General features: G+C 41.1%; 2 protein-coding genes across 5 annotated transcripts in view; one reads left to right on the top strand and one right to left on the bottom strand.

Moving 5' to 3' along the window:
• Window positions 1-882: 882 nt before the first annotated feature.
• Window positions 883-27,016, bottom strand: frmpd2 (FERM and PDZ domain containing 2). 2 transcript variants are annotated; one of them, XM_037081052.1, is made up of 30 exons: window positions 26,991-27,016; window positions 19,999-20,120; window positions 19,704-19,867; window positions 19,510-19,575; window positions 19,233-19,412; window positions 19,013-19,088; window positions 17,996-18,083; window positions 17,525-17,681; window positions 17,329-17,400; window positions 16,362-16,536; window positions 15,792-15,927; window positions 15,548-15,686; window positions 14,798-14,950; window positions 14,470-14,655; window positions 14,171-14,330; window positions 13,841-14,039; window positions 13,442-13,542; window positions 13,025-13,105; window positions 12,382-12,489; window positions 11,815-11,931; window positions 10,223-10,407; window positions 9,973-10,071; window positions 8,879-8,972; window positions 8,005-8,090; window positions 5,958-6,153; window positions 3,979-4,193; window positions 3,265-3,331; window positions 2,968-3,166; window positions 2,382-2,464; window positions 883-1,018 (listed from the first exon to the last, which is right to left on the bottom strand). In XM_037081052.1, the coding sequence occupies exons 2-28, from the start codon at window positions 20,117-20,119 to the stop codon at window positions 3,129-3,131; spliced, it is 3,459 nt and encodes a 1,152-aa protein (XP_036936947.1). In that variant the 5' UTR covers window position 20,120; window positions 26,991-27,016; the 3' UTR covers window positions 883-1,018; window positions 2,382-2,464; window positions 2,968-3,128. The 2 variants fall into 2 exon arrangements, with proteins under 2 accessions (XP_036936947.1, XP_036936946.1); XM_037081051.1 differs by lacking the exon at window positions 26,991-27,016 and adding an exon at window positions 22,894-22,981.
• Window positions 24,983-27,975, top strand: part of mapk8b (mitogen-activated protein kinase 8b) — a 33,492-nt gene continuing 30,499 nt past the window's right edge. For 2 of the 3 annotated variants that reach the window (XM_037081053.1, XM_037081054.1), the window contains exon 1: window positions 24,984-25,308. The gene's annotated coding sequence lies outside the window, so the exon portion shown is untranslated. Of the gene's footprint in view, window positions 25,309-27,975 lie in introns of all 3 variants that reach the window. The other variant, XM_037081055.1, reaches the window with a different exon arrangement.

Genomic DNA, 27,975 nt, shown 5'->3' with positions numbered 1-27,975 from the left:
TGCAAACAGTCACATATGCGTGGTGTGTGTGCTAAATCAGATTAGGTTCAAACTACTTACATATTACATATATTAAACATGATGCAGGTCTTGCACACTGCATGCTTGGCCTGCAATTGTAATAAGACCATCTTTTTCACGATGGACTAGACCATTAACTTTCTCTCAGCGGCGATGCTCTCACTCCGAATACTCCACATATGGCTGTACGGTTGTCCATATTTTATTTTACACCTCCTGCAACCTCAGCCACCCTTATAATCTCATCCCCAACCCTCCCCAGGTCGGAAATCACTTGGGAACGACAGAAAGACAGCAATGTCAGCAGACAAGACTGCTGGAGGGAATCCATCTCCACCCCATCTCTCACCCATCAGTCATCACCACGTGCGCTGACCTAGGCAGAGGCTGCACAGGTCAAGGCCACGCTGTCCATCTCTGTTACCCTGTTCATGAATAAACAGAGGCCAGTGTATGGGTGTGCACGTCCGTCAGGGCGATTACACGCACACGGAAACACGCACAAGTGCTCACACACAGCCTCGTGCCGACTCCACTGGCATAATTAGAAACATTTGGGATCATTTGCAAAGGGAACACGAGCTCTGATGGGATCCAGATGCACTACTGGGTTTCACCAAAATACAGGAACCCTTATTTACGAGGGGCCATTACTGGCTCCTCACCCAGGGAGGTGTGTGTGTGTGTGTGTGTGTTTTTGTGTGTGTACCGCCTGGTTTGTCCAGATACTAAATGAGTGTTTGGGGGTGGATCATCCATATTCAGGTCAGACTCAGTTTAATGCCTTTTGTTTTTGTGAGAAATTAGGTTTTGTGTTTCAGAACACTCAAAAGCAAAAATAAGTTGCAAAAACACAGAAAAGTTGATGATTGTTTTATTTTTCCTTTCACCGTTTCAAGATACAACATATTTTGACTAACTGGAGTTTTTGCCTTTAACAAAAATAAATACCAGTGATTCTTCTTATTTCCTTCGACTTCTTCTTTTCGCGGATTTCCTGTTGAGGAGAAAGAAGAAAAACAATCACTCTATTAACTTTACCCTCGTCTCCAAGAAACGCTGTTAATTAAGTCTTAGTGAGTGAGAGTGATGATTGCTGTTTGCCATACAAAGAGAGCAACTGTTGGCACTTCTAACACTATGCTGCCACCTTGTGGGCAAAAGATGAACAAGTAACTTTATGAAGGTTGACTCAGACCGGTGGTAAGAAGAGGTCTTTGACCTGAAATGTTGCATAGGCACAAGATTAAAAATGTTTGTGTTTGCCATTTGAAATACTGATTGCCCGGTCAAAAAATGACACTGTCCACATTTAGACTGGTTCCCTATGAGCCTCACTATCAGCATCCCATTCATTTAAGCTGGACTTCTCCCAGAAAAAACAGGAAGAGGTGTTGTTTTCCCAGGTTGCTATTCCTAGGTAACACAGGAACAACTGGAATAACTGAAAAGTCTACACTGTAAAAAAGAAAAAAGAAAAAAAAGCCCCACTAATGTGTGGGGGGCACAAAAGGTAAAGAGGGAGAGTGCTAGAAACCAAGAAAAGCGAGAGTGAAGGAACAGGCATTCAGCCAGTGGAGAGCACCGGTGTTGTGTCAGAGTCTGTCCCCATGCTGATACGTGTTTCCACTGACTGCTTCAGATGGTTCATAACAGGCATTCTCTTCATCAAGCCAGTAAGTTGGGAATCCTATTGTTGATTTCTGCCTTGGACAGTAGCCAAACTACTAGCGGTAGCCATGTTGCTAATGCTGTCACTGCAACAGCGTCGCCAACAGTAATGCAATAGGGGAACAGTAAGAAGGGGGAGTTGTATTTAAGATGTATGACTACCAAAACAATACTTGATAAACTCCTGCTTGATTAGATCAGAGTTTACTTTTTAATTCGAATAATGAATTCTGTATGAACAAACTGCCTCCAGCCCACTCTCGCTTCCCCCAGGCCGACGCATTTAATCTCTAGACTTGCACATTCTCCATCCATCCACAAGATGCCCTCAGACTCTCCCACTGGTCCCAGTCACCTGACTACTACATCCACTTGTTTACCTCTTACTGGCGTCTTAACCCACAGCGTTTATTCTATCTCCACTTTTCTGCTGACCAGATTGTCGGTGCAGCTTTGTGCCTTTGCTTTCCAGCCACCTGAAAAACAAATCTGTACCTGCCTGCCTGCACTGCGAACTATTCCTGTTTACCTGTGGATTCTTTGCTCCCTCTGTTCAGACTTGCTGCCTCTGCTTCTAAGTATGCAAATCACTGAACTGTTCCTGTCCGCCCGGTTGTCTGCGATTTCAGTGCCTTCCCATGATGTTTGTGCACAAGCCCCGCCTGACACCTCATTATCCTGCTACTCACATTTTCATTTAATTATTCCTCCCACAGATCTGTCCGCACTCAGCCTCCGACCTCTCTGCTCCTGCACTGTTTCTTCAGTATACCTGGAAAACTGACAGGACAGAACATTACATGTAGTTAGAAGTTGCATAATTGAAATGGAAAAGACAGAGCAAACAGCCGGAGCTAGTACAGGTTCAAAAGTATTCTGTCTTTTGACAGGAAGCTTCTGTGTGTGACGCACTAACATGAGACACAAATTCCCACTAAGGACAGCGCGGCATTAATACCTGATTAAAAATTGTCATATTTTGTTATGTAGCCTGTCATGTTGTGTCATGTCCCACTGACTAACATTATGCCATGTCACAACATGTTCTGTAAGATATCAGAGTGTGCTACATCTTATCAGATGCTGCTGCCTTGCCTCCTGTTTCTTTAGGTAATATTAGTGTCTGGCTGCAGTGTTTCAGGTGACTGAAAACATCCGTTTATTCCTCTGGGCTATGTCAACACAGGATAAATAAACTCCCACGGGCTGTTCATCGCGAAGGTCAAAACATGCTCTGTCAGCTCAAGTCACATCACACTGAGGAGTATCTCTGACCTTTGTGAAGTGTCGGAGTCCATCGATGTGATTGTCGTCATGAAATGATCTGAACGCCACCGTCGCTCCCTCTGTCCTCGGCCTCCATCACCCACGTCCTGATCGATCAGGAAACACGGAACATCCGCTGATCCAGGTGCTGTGTAACACTGTGACGTCGCTCATGTGCCGATTAACTGATCAATGGACGGAAGGACCCCTGCATAGAAGAGATGTGCAGGTGAGGACGTCAGGTGTCCGCAAATGTGTGTGTGTGTGTGTGTCTGTGTGTGTTTGTGTGACAGTGCGTGTGTATACCAGGCGCAGGTCGACAAAGAGTCAGTCGGACCTCAGGTGGTGAAGACTTGAACAGCTTCAGCACCTTCTACAGGAAGAAGAAAGAACTTTTAACAGGCCTGTATGAGAGTAATCAAACTCGAGGTTATTCAAGTAAAAGTTATTTTATTATTCATCAGCGGTGGGTTAATATTGCTGATACAGAATAAGTATACTTTAGGCTTCGGCTGATGTTAGATAGTATTGAATATAATATTTTTCACAGTCTAACAGCTGTGTGATTCTTGACCTGAGAGGAACTAGCGCGGCTGTACTTACGTTACTTACGTTTATTAAAGTGTTACTTCCCACCTGGCTGGGCCTCTCGAGTTCACAGGGAAGGGAGCCAAAGTATTTTTCAGCTAATCTGAGGGGCTTTTTTAATCGTTAGGGTTAGGGGTTAAGAGGTAGGAGATTTTTCTCAATCCACAAGGAAAGACTCCTTCAGTTTAACACTAACATTCAAATTTAAATTCTATATCAATAAATTTGGAGATATGTGTTTATGCTGGCTAGGAAGGGTGTGAAACATTGTAATCGGAAAAGTAATTAGTAACTGTGGCTGTCAGACAAACATAGTGGAGTAGCTGAGAAGTGGCTGATCTTGGCGCAGATCATTAAAACACACCATTTTAATACCAAGTAATCACAAAAAAACTTAAAAAAGGAAAACTTAATTTTAAAATCCGCACATACTGGATAGGACAGCTCCTTGAGTGACTGGCCGTTGATGGCTAACAGGACGTCTCCTTCCTGGATCCTCCCACTCTGCTGGGCCGGCTGGTCATCGAAAAGCTGCTTTATCCGGACCAGGCTGCCAAAGTCCCGAGTGGGCGGATCCAGCTCGCACATTACGAAGCTGAAGCCCAGGCCGTTGGCGCTTTTTGTCAGTGTCACCTCCTGGGTGTTTTCTAAAGGGGGTTTTTTAGGTGAGAGGCAGAGATGGGGAAAAGATGGGGTGAAACATGATGTTTGGAGGTCAGGAGATTAAATCAGTTAGAAAAAGGAGGTAGTTGGGAGAGGGGGAGGGAAGGGAGGAGAAAAGAAAACGCTGATTATCTTTTTTGTTGAGTTAATTCATAAGACCATGTTGATTTAAATTGTTCTCAAAATGAAAAATTAATTAAAAGAAAAATACAGGCAGAATAGATATTTGATGTCCAGTCTTTGACCTCGTCACTCTCCGCCAGGATGACACAAAACTGGGATTGGACAGTTAGACTTGGAACCTACAGGTGAATGCTGTGGTGCAGATGGCAGCTACAGGTGCATATATGTCATGTCAGAATAGCTGCAGGCTAGCTGTCTGCCTGAACTAGCTGAGTGGCTTTGCTTCGGTGTAGTGCCAGTGTAGTGCAAGAGGGACATATACATTTATTCAACACACTACTTTTACTGTGTATTTAGCAGCTTTCATTCATTTAAAGTCAACGCTCAGGCATTTTGGGATTTGCTTTCTTGCTTAAAGTGAGAAGCTCTCTGATATCTCTCTGATAATATAAGGCTAAAGCCAGCAGCTAGTTAGCATACAGACAGCTAGCCTGGCTTCGGACAACAGAGGTAGAAAAATCTGCCTACCAATAAAATGTATAAAACTACAGCTCTGCAATCATTTTTACACAGAATTCTGTATGGATTAAATAAATCCATGAGATACGTAATGTCTTTTGGAGGTGGCTTTTGTTACTTTTGGACAGTCTGGTTAGGTTTCGGCACAATAACTGGTTTAGGTCAGGAATCATGAGGTCACGCAATCATTACACACACAACACAAACTATCATTTTAAAAAAGTTAAGTTGTTAGATATCTGATTATAGCAACATTTTGTCATCTCAAAAGATGTCTGCACAGGAAATCAAGGCTCGTTATGTCAGGATGATTTAAAAAAAATAATAATAAAGAATTCACAGTCAAGATAAAGAAATCATTACTTGCATGTCCTCTTCAGCCTTCTGTAGACATGATGAAAGACAGCAGTAAAATCAATTATAACACCATTCTGATAAATTATAAATTCAATTCAGTTATATTATTCAGTATCAGAACATCTTCAAACATAAAGGTACAGCAAATGAGCAAGAATACCAGTCTGTACAGAAATGGGGAGGACCCTCCTTCACATTTCCTTCTCAAGGATCATATATCAAGAGCCATTTTGGCCTCGGATGACTTGTGTTGTCTAATTTGGATAAAACCGACTCTGTATTGTGTTTACACATGTGATCTGCCGGCCTGTGTTAGGGGAGAGCGGAGAGAAGTGTGACGACAGATATAAAAAGACAGGCCAAAGGATAAGGTAAGCCAGAGGGATAAGAAGAGGAAGGTCAGGGTCAGTCAGGAAGATCAGGATGAAGGGAAGGAAGTGTGTAAAAGTTCACCTTGAAGCAGCCAGACTAGTGGTGGGCTATTAAAGCACACAACAGCTTAGGGCCGACAGGTTTTCTCATGTGGGTTCTTCCTCAGTAGTGTGAGGTGCTGTGACTTAACTTTCTGACGCTCTAAGCGAGATGCACATTGATCTATTGGCAAAATGTTCTTCATTATGGAATTTCCCAAGTACACAAATGCTCTCCGCAACTATTTCTGAGCTGCTTAAAAAACAGATCCTGGGCATTCTTAGTTTGTTGTGGGCATGGTTTTGTGTTCAAAGTCCACCTAACATGAGCCCTCCTACCGTCATTGACAAAGCTGTAGTCCCTGGAGCTCACAGAATTCGTTGTTGGAGTGGTAATGATAGTCGGGCAGCTGTTGTTCCTTTGCGGGCTGGTAGCTCGATTGAGGCTCTGGTTTGATACGCTGCTGCTGGTGTCTTCACTGAGGGCAACACGTGGTGGATTTACTGACTCCCTCTCCACCACTAAGGTTACCACCTACACGAAGAAAGAGGAGGAAAAGACAAGACATTGAGGGAACATGACAATGGACAGGTATGGTTGGGAAGAATGGAACTCGATTGTTGAATCAAACTTGTAGGAAATCAATTTGCTTGGTGAAGTAAAAAAACAAAAACAAACACAAAACATAAGAGGAGTAAGGGTTGCTAGCTGCCTGCTACTCTGTGAGGCTATAGTGGATCATAGAGCCAAATGCTAACACCAGCATGCTAAGATGCTCTCAATAACAGTGCTACAATGTTTAGCAGGTATAATGTTTACCATCTGACTTTTCAAACGTCCCCCCTGATAAAGAACCCTTTTTAGCCTCAGGCTAAGAAAAGCCTCACACTTGCACAATTCTGGCAGATTCCCAACTGGGCTAACTGCGACTTTAGTCAAGGGCTTTCTTGTCCTGGAGTTTGCAAGTTTATCTTTGGAAAAATGACTAAACACACAGCTCCAAGTACTGGTGTAAAATGGGCTTAAGTAAACAGATTAGTGGCGAATCATTCTAGAACGTAGACATGAGTCACATTTTAACAGGCTTTTAATCCAGGGCTAGTAGAAATGCAGTGTGCATGGTACGGCCCTAGGTTATAAGGTTAACCCAGGTTAATGACGTGTGCGTGAAAAGGGGATAAGTCATCCCAGGGTCAACTGAAATGTGAAAGCCCTCTTTAATGTGCTAGCATGTGACAGTGCTAAACTCAAGATGCAGCTAAAAACAGTACTTGCAAAATAAAACTTTTGACTTGAAGAAATGTTAATTTTTCATCAGGGAACAGGAATGTCTCCAATAGTTGCCTTTACTCAAAACCACAAAAATCAGCCCTTACGGTGAAATTCATGCCATCAATAAAATTCGCTGTAGCTGTGTCAGAAATCACTCACTACTCCATATATAGTGCACTACATAGTGACGACGCCAGTTTGTAGTGCTGTCCGAATGTCTAGTGGTGATTATTATACCCTATATAGTGGACTCAGTATCCAACAATGCATCGCAAAAAGTAGTGTACAACCAATGGTCTCGAACCAAGCAATATTTACCATCATGCATTGCGCTGCGCATAATAATACTTATGTAAAACATAATGTTTTATTAAAAAGATGTTTCCCCATCTACAAGAGACATCTATGAACAAAACAATACAAAAGAAAGTAGATTTAAATGTCATTTTGACAGTTTTTATTGGAGATCAGTTTGGTCACCAAGGGTGTGGGACAAGAGAAAAATAGCATGTTAGGGGGTACTCCTGACTTATTTGGTATTTTAATAAATATTTTCAATTTGTTTTTTCTCCAAATTTATTTGAGTAGAGTTGGTCACTGGACCAGTAAAAGTTTCACAACAACTGCATGATTTTGTATTTTGTAAATGTATTATTTGATAATTCATGGGTGGGATGTAAAATCTTAAATTTTGGAATGGCCCGGGAGCTGAGCCCCGCAATTTCACGTTTCAACTATGCGACGGCAGCAACGTAGTTAACGGTGCCTGAGTAGAGTCCGAAAGTGCCTTTTTTTGTCTGCAGATGAGCCCCCTATATAGTCCACTATGTTGGACTCCCTACAGTGACTAGGGAGCAGGGAATGAGTGGGTGATTTCGGACACGGCCTGTGACAACACATCCAATAGTTTTTGAGATATTTCAGTCCTGACCAACAAGGTGGACCAACCGACCAACAAACAACAGGCTGACACCGTCTTCCCTGACAGCATGTCTAAAACATCTTATCATCAGCAGCATACAGTATGTAGGTAATGATTCTCTCTCATTAAATGCTCTCTGATGGACCTCTCACACTGACATAATACAACATCAGTCACACGTTGTCTTTTACCTGCCCAGTTTTACTCAGACATCCCACTGCTTGATGGTAGGTGAAGCCCTGGAAGCTAATCCCATCCACCTCCAGCAGTCTGTCACCTGTAAGTGAAGCAAAAATTTAAATTGCATTTCACTAATTTATATTTTCCTTCTCTGTCTGTTTCAGTTCTTTACATTCCTACATGAAATCCTTGTGTTGGTTTCTGTTTCTGTCTTGTGATATTGTTCTTTGTCTCCTGAAAACAGCAACTAAATGCCAAAATGCACACACCAACTTCTCCAGCCTTAATAAGTGTTGAATTTCAGTGACACGGTGTTAAACGGAGTGTTGTTTGTCCACTCGGAGAGCTGTTATGGCTCCAGGGAAGATGTTCAAAAATAAATCTGAAGTGTTAAATGGAATTATTTGCAGTTTGCTATTATTTAGTGTAGCTTAAAAAATAGACTTAAAATCACATAACATGTATCCTATCCTAATTTTGCCATGTACAATTTCAGCTGAATGCAATGTGTTATATGCTTGTCTTTATTGCTACTGCATGCCTGTTATTTTTCTCCTGTTTTTCCTTGATCCCAAAGAATAACAGAGGCTTTAAATAAACTTGTAGCTCTCCATCAGAATAATACATTTTTGAAAGACGGATATATATTAATCGCTGGAGCTGTCTCACTATCAAACTCATGATGTGCTAAAGGACTCAGATGTGAACTGCTGGAGACTTGCAGCGCTGTATTGAATCTGCAACCAATTTGCACCACTACCTACAATTTGTCATTGTAAAAAATCAATAAATGGCTGAATGGGGAGGCTTCAAGTGACTGTAAGTAGATCAAACACAAGTTCATAAGGCTTTGGCATGGTTAGATTTGATCTTTAGTTGTAATACCTGCTATCAAACGTCCGTCTCTCTCAGCAGCTCCTCCTGGAACAAGGCTTCTTATGTAGATTCTTCCGTTAGGAACGTTAGTGTTGACACCACCCTGAATGATTCATGACAGAAACTCATTCAGAACACATCTGTGACAATCTGATGGGTCAGAGGGAATGCCAACATTTTGTGAACAGTCATCTTCCCAAATGTTTTATGATGGTCAGGATGGAGTGATGAAATAAAATATTTTGGATAGGTTAGCAGCTTTATGACATGTAAGCAGGGCTTTATTGCAGAATTTCAGACTACCTCACCTAACACTGTTAAATAGAGTTATATTTATATCGGTGTGGAACAAAAGTGACTGAATGATGGCAGATTGTTATTAAAGGAGACATATTATGCGTATTATATTTTCCCCTGGCTCTTTAAGACCCCGCCTCCTGAATACCCATTCCTCTCTGATTGGTCAGCTCACACATGCCTGAGCCAGCAGTGCTAACAACACGGAGCAGCTGTGCTGAATCAAATCTTCCATGCCAAACTACCCGCTAGGTAGATGTGAAAATGTGTGACATTGTTACAGAGTATGATGTCACAAAATCGAGGAATTGAAGGCAGGATTACTGACAAGGCATTTCAGGAGAAGTGTTTTGGAGAGGGAGGGCCTCCTATTGCTGTGGACTCTGGCCTTTCCAACTTTCAAGAGCTGTTACATGCATAAAACACTTAAGAGGAGAAACTGAAAAAGCACAATAGGTCTCCTTTAAAACCCTTCTTTGAGACTTTATTGTATCATGGGCAACTGGACTCAGTTTCTTGAGAAGCTGCCTACGATACAGCACTTAGAATTACCAGGACCTGGATGACTTAGAACCTTTCATCAACATGCCACTACCAGACTTAAAGCAGCAAATACTATATCACTCCGTATTAACACCACATTATGAGACATCCACTGTACTGTCAGTGTTTTTTTTGCCCTCTTTTTGACACAGTTATACATAATGTCAAGTCCAGTAATTCTAAGTATAGTCAAAAACATTTAAGCCTGGGGTGAATTCTGCCATTTACATTTACTGCTCTTACAAAATGTTACATGTACTCACGGAGATGCTGATGCCCAGACTTCCTGATATCTTCCTGAGCTCTACAGTAATCTCCTTGGGCCTTGCACAGATTAGAGGAGGAGACAGAGAGCAGCCATCCTGCAAAACAAGAAAGACAATACTCACGTCAGTCCTGTCTTTTTCCATACTGAGAATAAATGAGGAAATAGACACCATTACTCATAATAATACAAATAGAGCCACAAAAAAAAAAAAAAAAAAAGAAAAACTCAAACAATCACTACATTACCTGTGCACTGAAGATGCGTACTTCTCGGGGGACGTTAAGCCTGTTGCTGGTCTTCGGCGTCATCATGACCGACACAATGTCATCCAAACCATTGTCTACAGATCGGCCGTCTGCCATCAGCGTGGACTGGGACTCGTAATTCCTCAACACAGGAGGAGACCGCACACTGATGGGACTAAGGTGGACTGTGGAGAAAAGCAACAATCAGTTAATGTTATACATCAAAAATAGTACAAAATGTAGCTAAGTATTCTTCACTGAAGGTGTTAATTGAATAGTTCTCTTGCCAAGAATGTGATCAAAACCATTCTAATGCCTGCACAGTAAAGTTAGAGGCTAAGAGCTGAGCTCTGGGGTAATGGAAGACAATTGTAGTGTTGCACTCAGTTGTACAAACTCTAATTGACAGATCTAGTTGTGTGAAGAATGAAAAAACAGAGGTGGAGTGAAAAGTTCAAACTCTGGCTCCCTTCTAACCTCTGCACAGCTGACCAAACCCTGATGTGAATTGGGTTTGAATTTTGTATTGTCATATTATCGGAGGAAGTTATACACATGGATGGACACCATCTGACATCAGAAAGATCTGGGGAAAGAGTTTCAAAAGAGTTTCACTTCTGACAGAGTATACCAACCCCTTTGAGAAGTAAGGGCCATTTAGCTCTATTTGGTACAATAACTGCAGTTATACAAGGGCATACAAGCTAGTTGTTACACCTACGCTTTTGTGTTCACAAAGAACGTGAGGGTTAACGTGATACTGCCCATAGTCAGCCATAAAACCACAACATGTGGTTTTTACTTATTTCAGTTACATAAATTACATAAAGGATTCCCATGTAATTCAGTTACCCTCTAAGTAAAGTGTATCATTTAATGCTCAGTGTTTCTGTCATGTTTAGTTAATGTGAATATATTAAATAACTTAAATAACTAAATGTGCTTTAGATGTCCACGTAGGAACCTTTGGACAGACCAATACTAGCTGTTTACGGTCTTCGTGCTAAGCTAAGCTAACCAGCTGCTATCTATTACATTGTTTGACTATATATTGTATTGAGATATAAATGAAATCCTTCTGATACAAACTATTTTAGCATTTAAAATTTAAAGAAATGGCAGAAAGAGAAAACACTTCTCAGTTCACTCATCACTTTATACTCTGTGATGAAAAGGTGAGGAGGGAATGTATTCATGCCCTTGAGGAAGAGATGAATGAACCTAAATCGACATTTTGCCTGCAGACAAACAACTAATATTTCTGACACATTATTTTATATAACAATACAGAGCAAAACAGTCCAACCAGGAACATGTGCTAAAACCATAGTGGAAGCAATGTGGAGTACAATAAACAGTATGGAAGGACAAGTCTCGTTTTTACATGTAAGTTAAAAGAACAGGTGCATTAGTAGCAGTGGTTAATTACTATATCGCCAATATTGCACACAAACAATGGGAAAGGGAAGGGTCACAGCCACAGTATTATTCAGCACACAACAACACACTTCACACAAACACAGACACACACACACACACACACACACACACACACACACACACACACACACACACCGACAAACACAGTGCACCTTTTGGCTGGGAGATAATGAGCTGCACCTCCTCAGGGCTGCTCTGCATGACCTCCGCTGCCTCACTGAAGGTGACGCCCTCCAGGCTGATGTGGTTCAGAGAGATCAGACGACCACCTGCAGGCAAAGGTCACAGTGAAATGGTGCTGGCGTCCAATATCAGTGGAGAGCCAAGAACTCTCCACCACCTCTGAACCTGCGTGTGACTCCAAAGGCCTGTGATGGAACCCCACAGACCCCCACACCCTCTCTGTCCTCTCTATCCTGCTACGTATTCTTTGAATCTATTTTGTTAAAATGCTGGATGAATTCAAATGAAAAAAACACCCATCTCTATATAATTTGACACTAATGCACCAAAATGAGGTGTCCACTAGTTGAAAAACACATTGAGAGCACTTTAACAGAACAAATTAGTGGTGATTTCAGGAAACAACATTTAAAAACAGAACTGAAAAGGGCAAAGTATGATTTCCAAATGTGAAGGCTAAGTTTTGCAACATCTTCAATGCGCTGCACACAGTGTTACTAAGGGGACAGCAAAGAAAAATCCACATGATTCCCTACCTGGTCTGATGCGTCCATCCTTAGCGGCGGGTCCGCCAGGCACAATGGAGGCAACAAAGATGCCCAAATCATAATGTCTCACAGTGTCCTCTCCCACTATCACTATACCTGTATGGACACAAACCACAGATGCATCAAGAAAGACTTTTCTGTAAGATTATGACTTATCCATCACCTTACATAACGTCCTCACATGATCTTACACATTTCTTTAGGTAACATCCTTATAATAAGCATTAATCAATAGGTTATAAGGCTAAAACAACCATATACTTGTTAACAGACATAACAGGTCTTATCAACTAATAAGATATACCTAATGTACCTAGCATTTCTTACAGGGATTAATATAAAGCCAGTTTGCTCGTACATTTTGCTTGGTGCTGTGATAATCAAGGCAAATACATCCAACACACACAGCAGCATTACTGTGCATATACTGGAAATTAAAGTAAAGGAATGACAATAGTAGCAACAATTGTAGAAAAGGATCATAAGCATATAGCAGATGGTAGATTAGTGAAAATGTACTGGACATAAAATGAAAGAGAGCAATCTAAAAAGCAGCTAAATGAATTAAAAATAATAACAAACATGACAAATCTCTCTCTTGATGCTGTGTGTTCAAGTGTGATCAGCTTACCAAGGCCAAGCTTCGGGTCTTTTTTCAAAGAAACGCATAAAACTTCTCTCTCTGACACTGACCCTATTTTTGTTGGGCTTTCTGTGAGACACAACATAGGAAAAAATGATAAACAATAATGTATTTACAAAGTAAACTTATCGGATGAAGCCATCAACCAATACAAGGTATCATTCGTGCATATTTAATCCAAGTCACACTGTGGTAAAGCAATGACTATTTTCAAAGTGCATCGTCCCACAACTATTGTCAACACTGAATTATATAGCAAACTAAAGAAATATGGACAATTCTTGACAGCAAAACCTCCAGTGACATCATCTTTGTTTTGTGACTATATGACTGAGCTGTTGGGGTACAACATCTCTCACATGAGGGACATCAGGTAGGAATAATGGGCAGAATACTTGGTTATACCTCTGGCTGCTGGGGAGCCAGAAGGCGCTTCTGATCCGCTCCGCTGAGAGCAGGATGGGGAGCGCATACCAGTGCTGCTGCGCTGACTGCTGGAGCAGGTACTGCAGAGGAGACACAGACAAAACAAAGCGATAACAGAGGGACTGACTGATGTTACACAATCGTGTCCTCTGAGAACAGGAAGTGCTTTTTCTGCTGGAGTGGCTTGTTTGGAAAAAAGCAGAAGTGGGTGAACTTACAGTGAGCTAGCCTGGGAGGATAGACTTAAGATCAAGAAGAAGAAGTTAGTAGATCGTTTCTGAATGAGTTAAAGAACTTCTCACAAAAAGACCATTTGCTGTAGTCTGAATTTGTGGGAAGTGGGAATATGCACAAGAGAACTGCTAGATGACTAAATACCTCTGCTCATTGAGGCTCTGGTGCCGCTGTTTAATGCGGGCCTCGATCCTGGCTGTGACATCATCGCACAGCTTGGTCATGGGCTCTTCCTGAGGTGTGGTCAGACCGCTGTCGTCCTGTGGCGTCTCTGAACAGGAGACAGACTTGAGCCGGCTGCTCTGAGCACGACACACTGCGGCATACTGAACGATGTTGTCCTCTGGAGGTAAACGGGAAGAAGAAGTGGATACAGACAGCAAGAGTGGTCACTGGATTTCAGCTTTTGTCTTTTGAGATGAGCTCTGCATCTCAAAAGTGAACTTCATCAATAGTTATGGTGCAGTAACTGACCTGAGACCAGGCTGTGGGTGAGCTGGCGAGAGTTCATCTCATTGTTGAACTTGTGTTGGGCTGAGCAGAGGTTACACAGATATTTGGCTATCTTGGATCTCTCTGTGATGAAGGTATACTTCTTCTTGCTGCCCCGGCACTCTACTATAAATTTACGCCTCTGCAGGAACACGAGACGTTTATTAGGCACAGAAAAATAAGACATTTCATTACAGACAACACTTTCATTTTAACAGCTATTTGATTTGTATTGAACCTAGTTAAAGGGATGATATGATAAAACCAACACTCCCACTCACACTAGAGGAGATCGTAGATGTCTCCCTCCAGTACAAACTCTGACTGGTGGATCGGCAGCCATTTTTGACATCGTAGACGATGACTCCTTTGGCACAAACCCCGAGGAGGATCTCTCCCTCTAGAGGCTTTTTCTCACGCGTCACGCGGTGGAACAACACGCCATATTCAGGCAGCTGCTGACACACCTAAAGCCACAAATAGAGAGTGGTAGACTATGCTACGATATATATCATATGATGCTACTAGTACTTGTACAGGTGTGGCACACTGACTTGACTTATATCTTCAAATAAAAGCATTTATTATCGTATTTGACTGTTTTGCTACCTTGAGGAACTCAAGCTCCGATTCGTCGGCGAGCATCTGAGCATTGTTGGTGTGAAGTCGAAGCAGCTCCCCCTGAATGTAAGGCAAGGCACGTTTCTCCATCACGCTCTTGGAGACATACTGGTCAGGGCGGTAGTAGTTCCTACCATACACCTAAACACAACAGATAAATAAAACATATATATATTTTAATTAATGCACTAGAGACTAAGTTGTGTACACCAAGACATTTTTAAAAGGTGCAAAATGAAACATTTGGAAGGAGAAGCACAATTCAGTCTTAAGAAAAACAAAACAAATGCAATACAGCTCAAAACAACAGTATTTATGTAATGTAGACTTACGGGAAAAATACACCAGTAGCATACGGTGCACATCAAGAAACTTAGACCAGTGATTTGTATGTAAATCTGCAACCCTAACCCAAACCACTGTCCTATTCTCTAGTATTAATATGTGCCAACTCCTCTGGAAAGAAGGATCTTTTATCACATACACCTCCTTAGATTGGCACATCCTGGCTACTGTACCTACGATTTGTTTAGTGTGCTATAGGTGTTGATCAAATGACAAATAGCTGGATTTCTCTCCGCCATGTTCTCATTGCTTCCCTACTATTCCAAATACTATTGCTATGACACATTGACGATCAATGTGACACATTTAAATCAGTTTTAAGCGAGATGAATTCAATCTTAGATGCTGATGCCTTTGACTTTACATGTTTCTTTAAAATGTATGTTGCACAACCTCGGGCATGCAGTCTCCACACTCCGTCTGCAGGGCCAGAGCTCCCAGGTAGAGAGCCGTCTCCTCATGGCAGGACAGTCTGTCCTCTAAAAGGTCTCTCCTGAGCTGGAGGTAATACTGGTGTCGGGTCTGTTTGTGCCTGATAGAGAAGACGGCAGGCAATTCAAAGATTCTACTCTTCTTTAATAGACACATTTTTTAATTACTGTATTTTGATAAATAACTAAGAAGGGGGAATACGCACAAAAGAAGAGAAATGTCATTGACAAAGAATTTGACCCTGAAGAAAAGGACAAGGGTGGTTGTAGGCACTTTCTTCCAGCTATCTGGAGCAACTTTGGAAATCTTGGTATCGTTGTCCACAAAGAAGAACTCATTATCTGATGAGAGGAATGGACACAGAAAAAAATGTGAGTTAACATAAATAATGGATGACTTCTAAGCTACATACACCACACAAAGTCCTATAAAAGAGTTGTGGGTACAGGTGTCTCGATTGTAAGACCATTTTCTTGCTTTTCACTGTTAGTTCTCAAGTTTTGACTTAAGTCTTACTTAGATATTGTACTCACACATACAAAAAAAAAATCAAACCTCAGCTCTCTAGGAAAAGGACCGCATGCTGCATTTTCAAACTCTTGGTGTGTATACGAGTTTATGCTAGGATCTAAATAACATCAAACAGTTATGTCACCTCAGTGACCTCATCAGTTTATTTAGTTATTTCCTGTTCCCTCCTACTGACAGTTTCAACCTAATCTTCCTTCTCTCCGATTACCACACACTATCTCATTATTTTCTTAAACCTCTTTACCATCGATATAAGCAAGGCCAAAGTAGAAATGTTCTATCAGGTTGGAGTGAGCCACGATCATGTCAAAGACGTCTCCTCCTCTGGACTTCACCTCACACTTGACCAGGATGTTCTGACCGTTTGGCATCACCACACTCAGCTCTCTCTGAGTGGTTGCAGATTTCCCCTTCTTTGACTGTAAGAGAGCGAAAAGAGCTTTAGCGATTGAATTAGATAAAAAACCTGACGGGAGTGACCTTTTCAACTTTTGCTGGGAGGTTGTGCAGAGTCAGAGGCGGACAGTAACAGAATACATTTACCGCAGCACTATACTTAAAGCAGCCACAAAGAACTTTTGTTTGGTGGCCAAAAACGGTATGAACTGGCTAGTGTGTTCAACTGCTTTGAATTCCAGTGAAAGAAAGATGCAGATTATTTTTAATACAGCATGTGGCTAGGTAAGATTAATAACTGCAATATGATAATGATGATGATGATGATGAAACATCAATAATGATCAACAAATATTGCACTTCTTATTCCAGTTTTTTATTCAGCAACTTGATATACTAGATTCAGATTAATGATATAGTGTAATATATAATCAAAAAAGAATAAATGATCTGTTTTTTTAGCCCTGTTTTTACCACATTTTAGTCTTCTCAGTATATTTATCCTATGTGATGGTAGTAATACTGTTGTACTTTTACTAAACTAAAATACTTACCTTTTACACCACTTTGTAAAGTATACTTTAAAAAGGTGACCAAGCAAGGAAATGACACACAGAATCTTGCAATATGATGTTGTTCTTTGTTTCACCTTTTGTGACACACATGAACATTGGACCCAGAATAGGTTGACGTGAACAAAGCTCACCTCTTGAAGTTTGGGCTACCTGAGCATGTGTGTCCTTTTCACACAACTGTTAATATCTCCAAACTCCAAACACAATGACAGGATTGCATGTCTTTTTTTAAGAACTCACCACGATAGATCCAGGCAGCTCCAAGACAACCAGCGGCTCATCTGACATCTTAATAAACTCAGGACCCATGTCCTGCAACGAAAGACAAGGCAAAGGGAAATACATTGTAAGCTCATCCATCACAAGATATCATAATTGTAGAATTCTAATTTTTTTTTCATTCCACGCTATAACATGATATAACAATGTGGCTCACCTTCACTCTCTTGTCATTGAGACTCATTGTGGAATCAAACCTCGTGATGGATCTTGAGTTGGCGTTTCGTCCGCCATCCATGTAGGGACTGCAGGGGTTGCGGTTCAGCTGCTGCCAACTGCTGTAGCACTCTGTGTGTCGAGGTCCTGAGGGAATCCTGCGAAAAATGGGTTTTCCATTTTCAGTCTGACAGGCGCCGAGATCTGTCACTCATGACATGACACATCACACATTTCATGCCAGAATCCTCCTCTGGGGATTCTGTCTTTTTACTTTCCCTAATCGACAGTTTGATTTTAGCAACTTGCCAAACTTTGCTTGAATGTGGATAATTTTGAAGTAAAAAAATATGCTTTTACTGTGTCCTCTTACTCAGCTTCAAAACAGTAAATGGGATAATAACAATGCATCATGTACTAAAATAGCTCTGTCATAAGGTGTGTAGTATGTGTTTGACCGCAGACTTCTTACCCAGGAGGCTCGCATGGATAGGATGGCCCGGAAAATGTCCTGGAAATCTTCTTCTTCAGCGCCCATGGTGAGGTACTAAAAGAGCTTCCTGAAAAAAAAAAGATTTGTAATACTTAACCTCAAAGGCCGAGTTATAGCTCTCACATTTGACAGGATAAAATATCTAAAAGTAATAGTCTGACATTTTGGAAAATGCATTATTTTCTTTAAAGCTAAGAGTTAGATGATATTAATACCACTCTCATGTTTGTACAGTAAATATGGTGCTATTTCAAACAGCTAGTTAGCTTATCTTGACATAAAGGCTTAAAGCAGGGGGAAACAGCTAGCCGGGATCTGTCCAAAGGTGAAGAAATTAACATGGCTCACTATAAAACACTTTTATGCCATTTTTTTGTTAAAAAAGTAAAACAATTAGCCTAACAGTTGCTGGATTTGGATTTTGCTAATGTTAGCTATGAACAGAGCCAGCTGGCAGGCTGATGTAGCCTAGATAACTATGACCAGAGCCCAGCTAGCTGTTTCCATTTGCTTCCACTCCTTGCTCTGACCATAACTGAAAAAAAGAACTATAAACACCCACCAGCATCTGTAAATCTCACTCATTTACTGTGGATTTACAAAATCTGACAAAAAGCCTTTCTTTGTGAGCAGTGCCAATTTTCTCTCCTTTATGGAGTTAGGCTAGCTATTTCCTCCTACTTTCCTGTCTTTTTGCTTAACTAAGTGAACAGACTTGTGGTAGCTTCATTATTAGCATACAGGCATAAGAGTGGTATAAGTCTTTTCATCTAAATCCCTGCAAGAAAGCAAATAAACTGTCTTGCAGAAATATCAAGCTACTGCTTTTAAGTACAACTGAAACAAAATGTCAGTTTCTCCCTTTTGGTATGTTTTTTAACAAATGAGAACAAGGCAAATGGATTACATAGCAAATGTGAATGTGGTAGCAGACAAAAAACATTCTATTTAGACTGAAACTCTTTGGAAAACTGACTAAAGGGCTCCGTTTCTTACTGTGTAATCTGTCCCTGACCATTTGACTGCGGTCTGTTAGCTGGGATCCATTTTCAGCCATGGACACATGGTCAACCTGCAAAGACATCACTGTCCAGCTCAAGGAAGCAAGCATAAAGTCGGTGCTATCAGTAAACTCAAAAACTAAAGATAGTAAACCGCTCAAAACCAAAACATGACCTCACCCAACCAGCTGAAACTAAACCACTCCAGCACTCACTGAGTTTCTGTAGACGTCTTCTACCAGTTGCCTGATGAGCCGTTCAGCAGGAGGCAGCAATGAGGCCTTGTGGTGAAGCTCGCAGGTATCTAGCACTGTCAGCAGGTCGGTCCGCCTAACCAGCACGTCCTCGCACATACTCAGCAGTAAACCCTCCAGCTCCGCACTCAGGTGGACCGGCTGGAAGGGAAACAGTTGACAGTGAAGTGGACGGTGTGCGATCGTTTTAGATTATTTTTAATGGTTTGAGTGTGCGATAGAAGAGGGAGGAAAGTACCTGGTTTTGAGGTAGATGATAGTCAACGCACCAGTAAAAAGTCATCCCCAGCGAGTACACAACCATCTGAGGACAGAGGAAGAGGGAAGTGATTCAGACATTCATTTCTGCGGCCCCTTTTAGCGGGCTTGGCCAGGCCCATGTGTAGCATTTTTTTTTCATAAATGTCATGGCAAAGTCTGAGTTTTCCCAACCTTTTCGGCTGCAGTCCTGGTGGAGGCGTTGTGACCCTGTTGGACTTCAGGAGCTGTGAAAGAGGCCACGTCTTCATGTCGGGCACAGCTCTTGAAGGCCAGACTCCCATTGGCTGACAGTAGCACCGAGCCTGGGCTTAGCACACTGCACATGTTACCTGAACCTGAACAGAGAGCACCAGGGAGAGCACATCGTTTCAAAATTAGGGTTTTTTTTATGCTCTTGAATGCTGCCTGAGAAAGAGGCCTGTACCCAAACAAATGAAAATGGAGGAAATGAGAACTGAGTTGTAACCTTTTTTGGGAATGTCCAGTAAGGCCTCAGTTGTGGCAAGAAGCAGACACCAGACTTCATCCTCATCCAGTGGTGAACCCCGGGCCTCCAATACTTCTGCCAGGGTCACGAATGTACCCATCCTGCTGGGAGACACAAACACAACAGACACACACGCTTAAAGGTCTCATATTGTTGAAAGTGAGATTTCCACATCTTTTTTCTTTATGATAAAGCAGGTCTGACAGTATCAAAATGCTCGTTCTATAGAGAAATTAACTCAGCCCAAGATCGGAAAGTGTGCCTTCAAACAATCCCTCAGTGATGAAACATCAGTTACATTCAAATACTTGCCAAAAAAGTATAAATCTTTTTAACTTTGGGGTCTATGGGACCTTTCCTGCGACGGTGCAATGGTAGTGGTGTGTTCAATGTCAATCGGCAAAGATTAGTTCGCCAGAGCTGAAGAGAGGAGCAACCATAGAGACAGCATGTATTCGGGCTACAGCAAAATAGGTGGATGGTGATGCCTATAGCATCATAAGCATGTCTTCTTTATTATTGTCCTCACTGCCAGAGGAAAAGAGAAAAGTACCATAAAGCATATAAACATTGAGAGAGACACACAAGCTAAAAAATATGAATCTGAATGTTAGTGTATTATGGGAACTTTAAAGCCACAAGTTTATATAGTGTTGAACTGTACATGGGAAAGAAGATTATGTTCTCCTGGATATCGAGATAACACGCTTATCCAGAAAAGAGACACTAGTTGGAAGACATATATAGACTATAAGTAATCTAACGCTCTACAATCGCTCCTCTCAGATGTCTGTATTGATATTTTTTACAGGGGTTTTAAATATGAAATAATTGTTATTTCAATGATTATTTCAGTGACTGACACAAAGGTCATATGTACATGTAGTTTTTCTAATCAATAATGGCCTCCCCGATAGTGGGAATAACACTACTGTACATTATAATATTATTATAATTGCACATTGCAGGAGGAGTTCTGGCACTGGGAAGTTAAGTGTCATTTCTTTGGGGGAGTAGGTCAGATGCGGTACGCATTAAGAGGTCAGAGGTCGGTGTTTGAGACAGACAAGCTCAGGGTTTAGTGGCATTAGATCTAATTGGAAACAAATCCAACAGTCATGTTATTGATTTTATACTCTTCCTGTAACAATAATCTCTACTGACAAAATCTCATTTCATATTTGAAATAAAAAAAATGCATAACAGCTTCAATCACGATCCAACTGGACAAGCTGCAATTTAAGTATCCAAAGGTTGAGGGGAAAGAAAACACAATACACTGGGACGTCACTCCATGTTTTTTGTTAAATTGTTATGATTAATTAATTATTTTCTTCATATATATGTTATGCCGTACGGAGTCACTTCAGTTGAATGTGGTGTTGAGCAGTTTTAAAGCACTTATGGGGCTTACGCTGAGGGATTTCTGGGCTGTTAAATTACCTTGGGAAGCTTCCGGTAAACATCCGGTACACATCAGGTTCAGGTGAAACAAAGTGGTGTAATTGATGTGCTTTCTATATCATGAATTCAATGAAAGACATAAAATATAATAAACTTAAAAAAGATGTATACTATTCTCTGAAAGCATTAGATACTATTAGAATCAACTGAGAAGCACTGAAGGATGGTTCACTGTCAAATATGTTGAACGAGGCAACGACCTCTCATTTCTGTCTGTTCAATTTACATGGACCTTTAAATGGTTGGAAAATAAAGATCACTATATTATATATGGACATGACTCTGGGAAGCAACTATTTTTGGTTACACATGGGAGAATAAATCTGTCAAGTATGACTAAAGATTTTCATTGGTTTCACCAGCTCAGTTAAAACATATGATAAGACCCTTCTGAAATGTTTTTGCAGTGGTGTTAATTTGTTAGAACAAACAACACCTAGAAGCATCTTATTTTAATCATCTTATCTCTGAGCACAGAGGATGAAACGAGGAAGACAGAAGAACGTTATTGGTCCTCATTATTTTTCTTTTTAATGACGTTACTTCTTTAATTGACTTTAAACTGTTTCAATTGAATTTACCACTTTAACGGCTGCTGGCATGTCTACACTACACTGTATAGAGACACTTGTTTGCATCCATTTAACTCTGTGACCTCTCTGCATTAGAACCCTGACAGAAAGCAGACATGCTTGCTGTGACATGTCAGGTGACATGATAGATTGCCAAGTAACCCAGCGCTACCCCATAATCAGGTTATGTGTACTGTGGTTTGAGTCAACCAACAAAACCTGGGGTTGGGTGTCTACATGTTGGCGGTGGCAATCAGGAAAAAGGCCTTACCGGGCAGACATTTTGACTTTATAATAGGAAAAGCTCAGGCGTTACTAATCACATTAAAGATGGCTCCGGTAAGCTGCGACAGTGAAACTGGGCAAGCTAGGACCCTGAAGCTGAAGTAGCTAAATGGAACTCAGCAATTGTTAACTGTATTAGTTAAACTTATGACTTAGTACCAAAGTATAACAGTTAAAAGGCAAAAATGAAAAGTTAAACATTAAAACAAGAAAAACTGATTGAAGAACTGTGTTTTAAAAGCATGAAATGTATTGTCATCACAGCGGATAACAAAAATTTTAAAAGTATTTTGAGAATTTGAGTGTTATTGACTAGTCTCAGTTACATTCTGCTTCTAACTCTTTGTGAGCTTCAGTAAATGGTTCGAAATGTAGTCACCTTTAGCCTCACTGACGTCCATACAATCTTCTATACGTTTGATCCCAGACGGATTTTGTGTTGCTACAGCAGCAGCACATATAAAGTGCCTAATGATCCAGCCAGCACTCACAGGTGCTGTAATAAATGACATTCAGACTAAAACATTACAAGTTAACATCTTGTGCAGCCTACCTTATTTCATCCGGTATCTGAGGAGAGTCTTCTTAAGTTCCTTCAGGCATCCACCACTCTGAATCTAATCCTTTCTCTCATGCATCCCCTGCTGCCGTTCCACCCACCTCTCCCTCGTCCGTGTGCCACCCACCCTCATTTCCTCATGACGGATCAATTGTCTCCGCAGGAAGGACACATCAGCTCCATAGCACAATTTGCTCTGCGCTCGCAACTAATGACGTGTTGTTTCTGCGTTTTCCTTCATTTTCACCTATTTTTAGACGAGGGAACATAAGAACATAATTGGATTTGCAGGGCAAGCGAGCGGCAGATGGGGCAGCAAATGACCAATCCATTGTAGGGCGCTGCACTGTGTTAATCTGATGCTTCAACCACAAGTGACACATTAATTGTCCCACTTTCTATCAGTTTATTAGATTATGGATGCTACAGGCTTATACATTGTACCCTTCCACCTGGATTGGTGCTACAGAAAGAGTACTACAACTTTTATCTAGTGTGAAGTGAGGAAGTAGGAAGTCGGAATACTCCAAAGCCCTCAATGCAAATTGTAACTTAAAATTGCAATAAGAAATATCAAATATAATAAGTGTGAATGTAAATCGTGAATAATCTAAGTAGACCAGATGTAACATGTAACATCTTTTAGGTCATATAAATGAGTATAACTAAGTCATATGACTGATGTGAAATTTCAAAAAACACTAAATGTTAAGCACAAAAAAGCCACATCCAATACAATACAATACAATTCAGTGGCCTTATCTTGTCCTCATATTCACGCTGAAGAATATGCTTACCGGCCACATCATTCAGAGAAGCCCTGAATGTCTCCATCCTTGACCGCCAATGGAATAATTAACACACTGACCTGTGGAAGACAGTTCAAGGTGATGCCTGCGTGTGACCGCCTCGACCCGAGCATAAGCTTTCTTAAGGGTTAAATTCCACACCTGTGATAATGGCGAAACACACCAACTGTAGTAACTGAGTGCAGCATCCTAAAAAACGTACTTTTTTTGCAGCAAATTCCTGATTCGAAAATAATACACTGCATTTCTTTTTTTTATTACTGTAAAATCTTAATCTGAAAAGTAACTTATTAATGTTCTTGACCAGCACATGGTATAAATTAGTACTTGAGTTTATCATTCCACCACGGTGAAAACTGAGTAGCCTGACATTTCAGTGATTATATTTCTAATAACAACAGGTTTCAAAGCGTTTAAAGAGGTTCATATGCCCGGACTGTAAAGTCATTATCTACTTCCATGCTGATGGAATTTCTGGTGGAGTTTCGTAGTCCACAAAACATTTCTGGATCTTCACATCAACAGCTCTGTAGCGTTCGTTCTCCTACACAACTTAAATAGATGGGGACATGTTTCAAAGTGTAAATAAACTACTGAATAAAAACCATAAAATGTTTTATCTGCAGTGTAATCCAAGTCTCCAGAAGCCCCAAGATCCCAAATTGATTTGAAAAGACATTATTTACATCCTGTTTTAAACCCAAATCGTCACTGTAGCAGCTAAGCTAAAAGCGTTAGTGAGCACCCTGTCCAAAGTTGGTGCACAAGCTTGACTTCATGTAAATTACTCAATTTGAGATCTTGGGGCTTCTGTAGACTACGATTACTAGAATTTCTGACAACTATTTCTGTGATTGACATTGACAGTTGGCACAATGAATATACTTTGGATCTAATGTTGTCTACTGCTTTATCAACACTGTTATCGCTGCTGGCACAGTAGCACAAAAATGTTGGTAGCATACACTAAGTGTCCACTGGCGGTTAAATTTTGAATTCAAATGTCTAAAATAAGTTGTATGCTACATTGACCAGTCTGTAACTAATTGGAATAATAAGCAATGATGATATGTAACCTTTTTTGTATTTCTGTTTATATTATGTTTGTAGTGTATGTATTTATAAACATTCCCTGAAAATCCACCACTAAATATGCGTAAAATTCCAATACTTTGCGTTGCATTCAGATACATTTCAAAACGTTGCGAAATCGTTGCTTCCGCTTTCCCTGCGCGGCTGCCGGGAACGCGCAGGAGGTCTTGAACGTCCCCCCGGTGCTCATTGTGCAGCCGAGGAAACATCGCAAGGTTTCGACGACGTTGGTATGAAATGGCAGAAACTGCTTGTGTCACGGAAGCACAAAGATTAGGTTACGTAGAAGCTACACATGTATTTTGCGATGACCCTGCCTTGCTAGCGTGAGAGGAAACGGGATTGTATCCGGAGGAAAAAGGGATTAAAGAGCGGTTTTTTTTCCTTACAAAAAAAAAAGAAAAGAAAAGAAAAAAAAAACAAGCAGAAAAAAAAACGTCCGGGTTGTGTCTCCAGCAGGCAGCGAACGGCGACTGCGGGTCGACACTGTTGGAATTAACCGGAGAGGGTGAGCTCGACATATGGATTTTTTTTTCTTCTTACGAGACGTGTTTGACGCGGTATTGTCAACTGTTTGGAGTGGGGAATGATACAAACTAATGTGTGTCCCGCACGGTACTGTAAATATGTGTTACTACAGTGTACACGGTGACCACCACAGCAGGCAAGCACAGGTCTGGCCTAACTGGTAAAAGGCAACCAGGGCTGAGTGGTGGCTACGCTGGGAAGCACACTACTGTAACCGACCCGTGTCGGTGCTACACACACATTAGCACCGCTCGCACTGTCAACTGTGAGCCGGGTGGCGTTGCCAGTCATAGAGCGAGCGAAAGGTTTCAAAAAAACAAACGCCGTGACCTCGAGTCTGTGGTCAACCGAAGACGATAACATCTACCATGTAAACAGAATATCTCGTATTGACGCCTTTGAATACACCCCTGCTTGTAGCTCGCACACTCCGGCTGGTATTTACCGCTTTGATATGATCTCTTAGCTGGGAAGGTGGAGGAAAAAAAGAAAAACCCTCAATTCCTGCTTTGTAAACCGAGCACGGGTGGGTTTTAATACCGGTTATTGTACCGTAGCAGCATGTCTCAACACCGCTGAGCAGATGGGATATCAATATTTGGCTCCATGCGAGGCTGCAGTCTGTCTGTTTGTGTGTTTTTATTGTGATTTATGTGCATTACTGACCCACACATTCAAAAGGTGGATGTGATTAACACTCCCTGGCCATTGCACAATATTGCAGTTTAATTGATCTTTGTTACAGCAATCAGATCCTGAACATGTGTCAGCCTCATACAGTAAGGAGAGATAGCTTATCAAACGGAGGGATCACATGTGGAGTTTTGAAATCAGCCACATTATCAGTGATATTAATAACTTGGTGTGTTTTCCTGGAATTGTCTGGTCGAAGGTGGGTTAGCGTGCATGTGCGTGCACCTTGGTTGTGTCTTATCTATCTGATGTGTAAGGTGTAGTCATATTGGGTGATGGAGCTCCCACACTGCACTGCACACATCGCTTGCAAGGTTTTTATTTTTTTATTTTTTCTCGAAACAAGCCCTGCCAAGAGAACAGCAGCGGTCAGCCAAAAGCACCAAGAAATTCGATTCCTGCACCAAAAGCCTAAAGGTAGCCTGCAGAGATGGGATTGTGATTCCTGGCTAACACATGATGGGCTCACGTTCATATCTGCAGGTCCTACTGGCTGGCAGCGACAGATTTTTCGGGGCCCATCGACATCTGAATAATGGATCATTTGAAGTGTTCTCATTAGTTGAACCACAGTGATAACAGAATCAAGGCCAGCGCTTTCTCTTCTCCTTGCTATAACTAAGTGCACTGCATGAGAACCATAATTTGCTCGGTTAGGTGTAGTCAATATTTTATTTAAAGACGGGTAGTGTTTGCTGGTTGTCCCTCCCCAACCTGACAAATAAAACATCGGCATGCAACGCTTCAGGCTGTCATGGTTGAAGGCAAAGATAGTTTCCCTGAGAAAGAATCTCAACGCTGTCATGTCCTTGCACACCTTTGGATCGTCTCCAAATTCTCTCCTGCAAGATGTGATATTTCATTTGTAGTTTTTTCTGTCCGTGTGCACATTGTTTCGTGCTTACACCTCATGTACAGTAGTTGATCAAATAAGGGTTCTTATAAAGAAGTAGAGGCTAAATTAATTACCATCTATATGTTAGTGTTTGCTGGGGTGATATGTTGATTTTTCAAAAAAATTATTATCCATTGGTTTAGTCAAAAACCCAAACACTCTTCATATACTGTCGTAAATGACAAAGAAAAGCAGCTTATCCTTAAATTGAAGAATATGGAACCAGCAAATGTTTGATATTTTTGCTTGAAAAGTGACTAAAAAGACTAGTTGATTATAAAATGTAGTCATCAATTACATTTCTTTTAATTAACCAGCGATTTATCGACTAATCGTTGCAGCTCCACTGACATCCAGATACCACAGTACACATATCACTGTGTAAAACGTTAACAGCTAGGGTCAGTCACAGTCATCAGTTAAAATCTGTCAGTTTTGACCCTCTTTGCTCACTGGCACTATTTACTTAGCCATTAAAAAAGGCCACAGCATGTGTGAGGTGCTTATTAACATGTCAGAAACCATATTGCCATTACAGTTTATTATGGGGTGTTTCTCCTTGTGCATGCTGCATTCAGAGGATGGGGTCATTGTCGCTGTTTGAGATTGGGCATTTGCTGCTATTAGTTGTCTGCCTTATTGGATGATGGTGATTAAGGCGGTTAAATTAGGTTGCGGTATGTCTCGTCTTTGTTGGCACGGGTTTAAGATTGGAGTCTAGAGTAAAACAGTTGCATCACCCGTCTGTTCGATTTTGGACTTTAAGAAGCCTAAACCTGTTTGAGGTGTACCCAGTGCAAGGCCGAATGGGGACTTAAGTAGCCAAAGTACGTTGTTTCCCCGCCACTGATTTGTTGGTACCCCTTCCTCTTCAGGTAAAGGGATTTGTGGTTTGTATGTTGTTGAGCAATGTAACTTAAAGTCAGTGTTTGAATTAATTATTCATTAGTTAATTTAAAAAAAACTTGTGATAAATGTTCATGTTTCCCGCAAATGATTTTAAAAAATGTATTCACTAATAGCAGATATAACCAAACATTTGCATGCATGCCTCTGATC

Source organism: Acanthopagrus latus, chromosome 20, assembly GCF_904848185.1.
Source record: "Acanthopagrus latus isolate v.2019 chromosome 20, fAcaLat1.1, whole genome shotgun sequence".
Lineage (NCBI taxonomy): Eukaryota > Metazoa > Chordata > Actinopteri > Spariformes > Sparidae > Acanthopagrus > Acanthopagrus latus.
The sequence above is the reverse complement of the archived record's forward strand: the minus strand, read 5'-3'. Positions and strand labels throughout refer to the sequence as shown.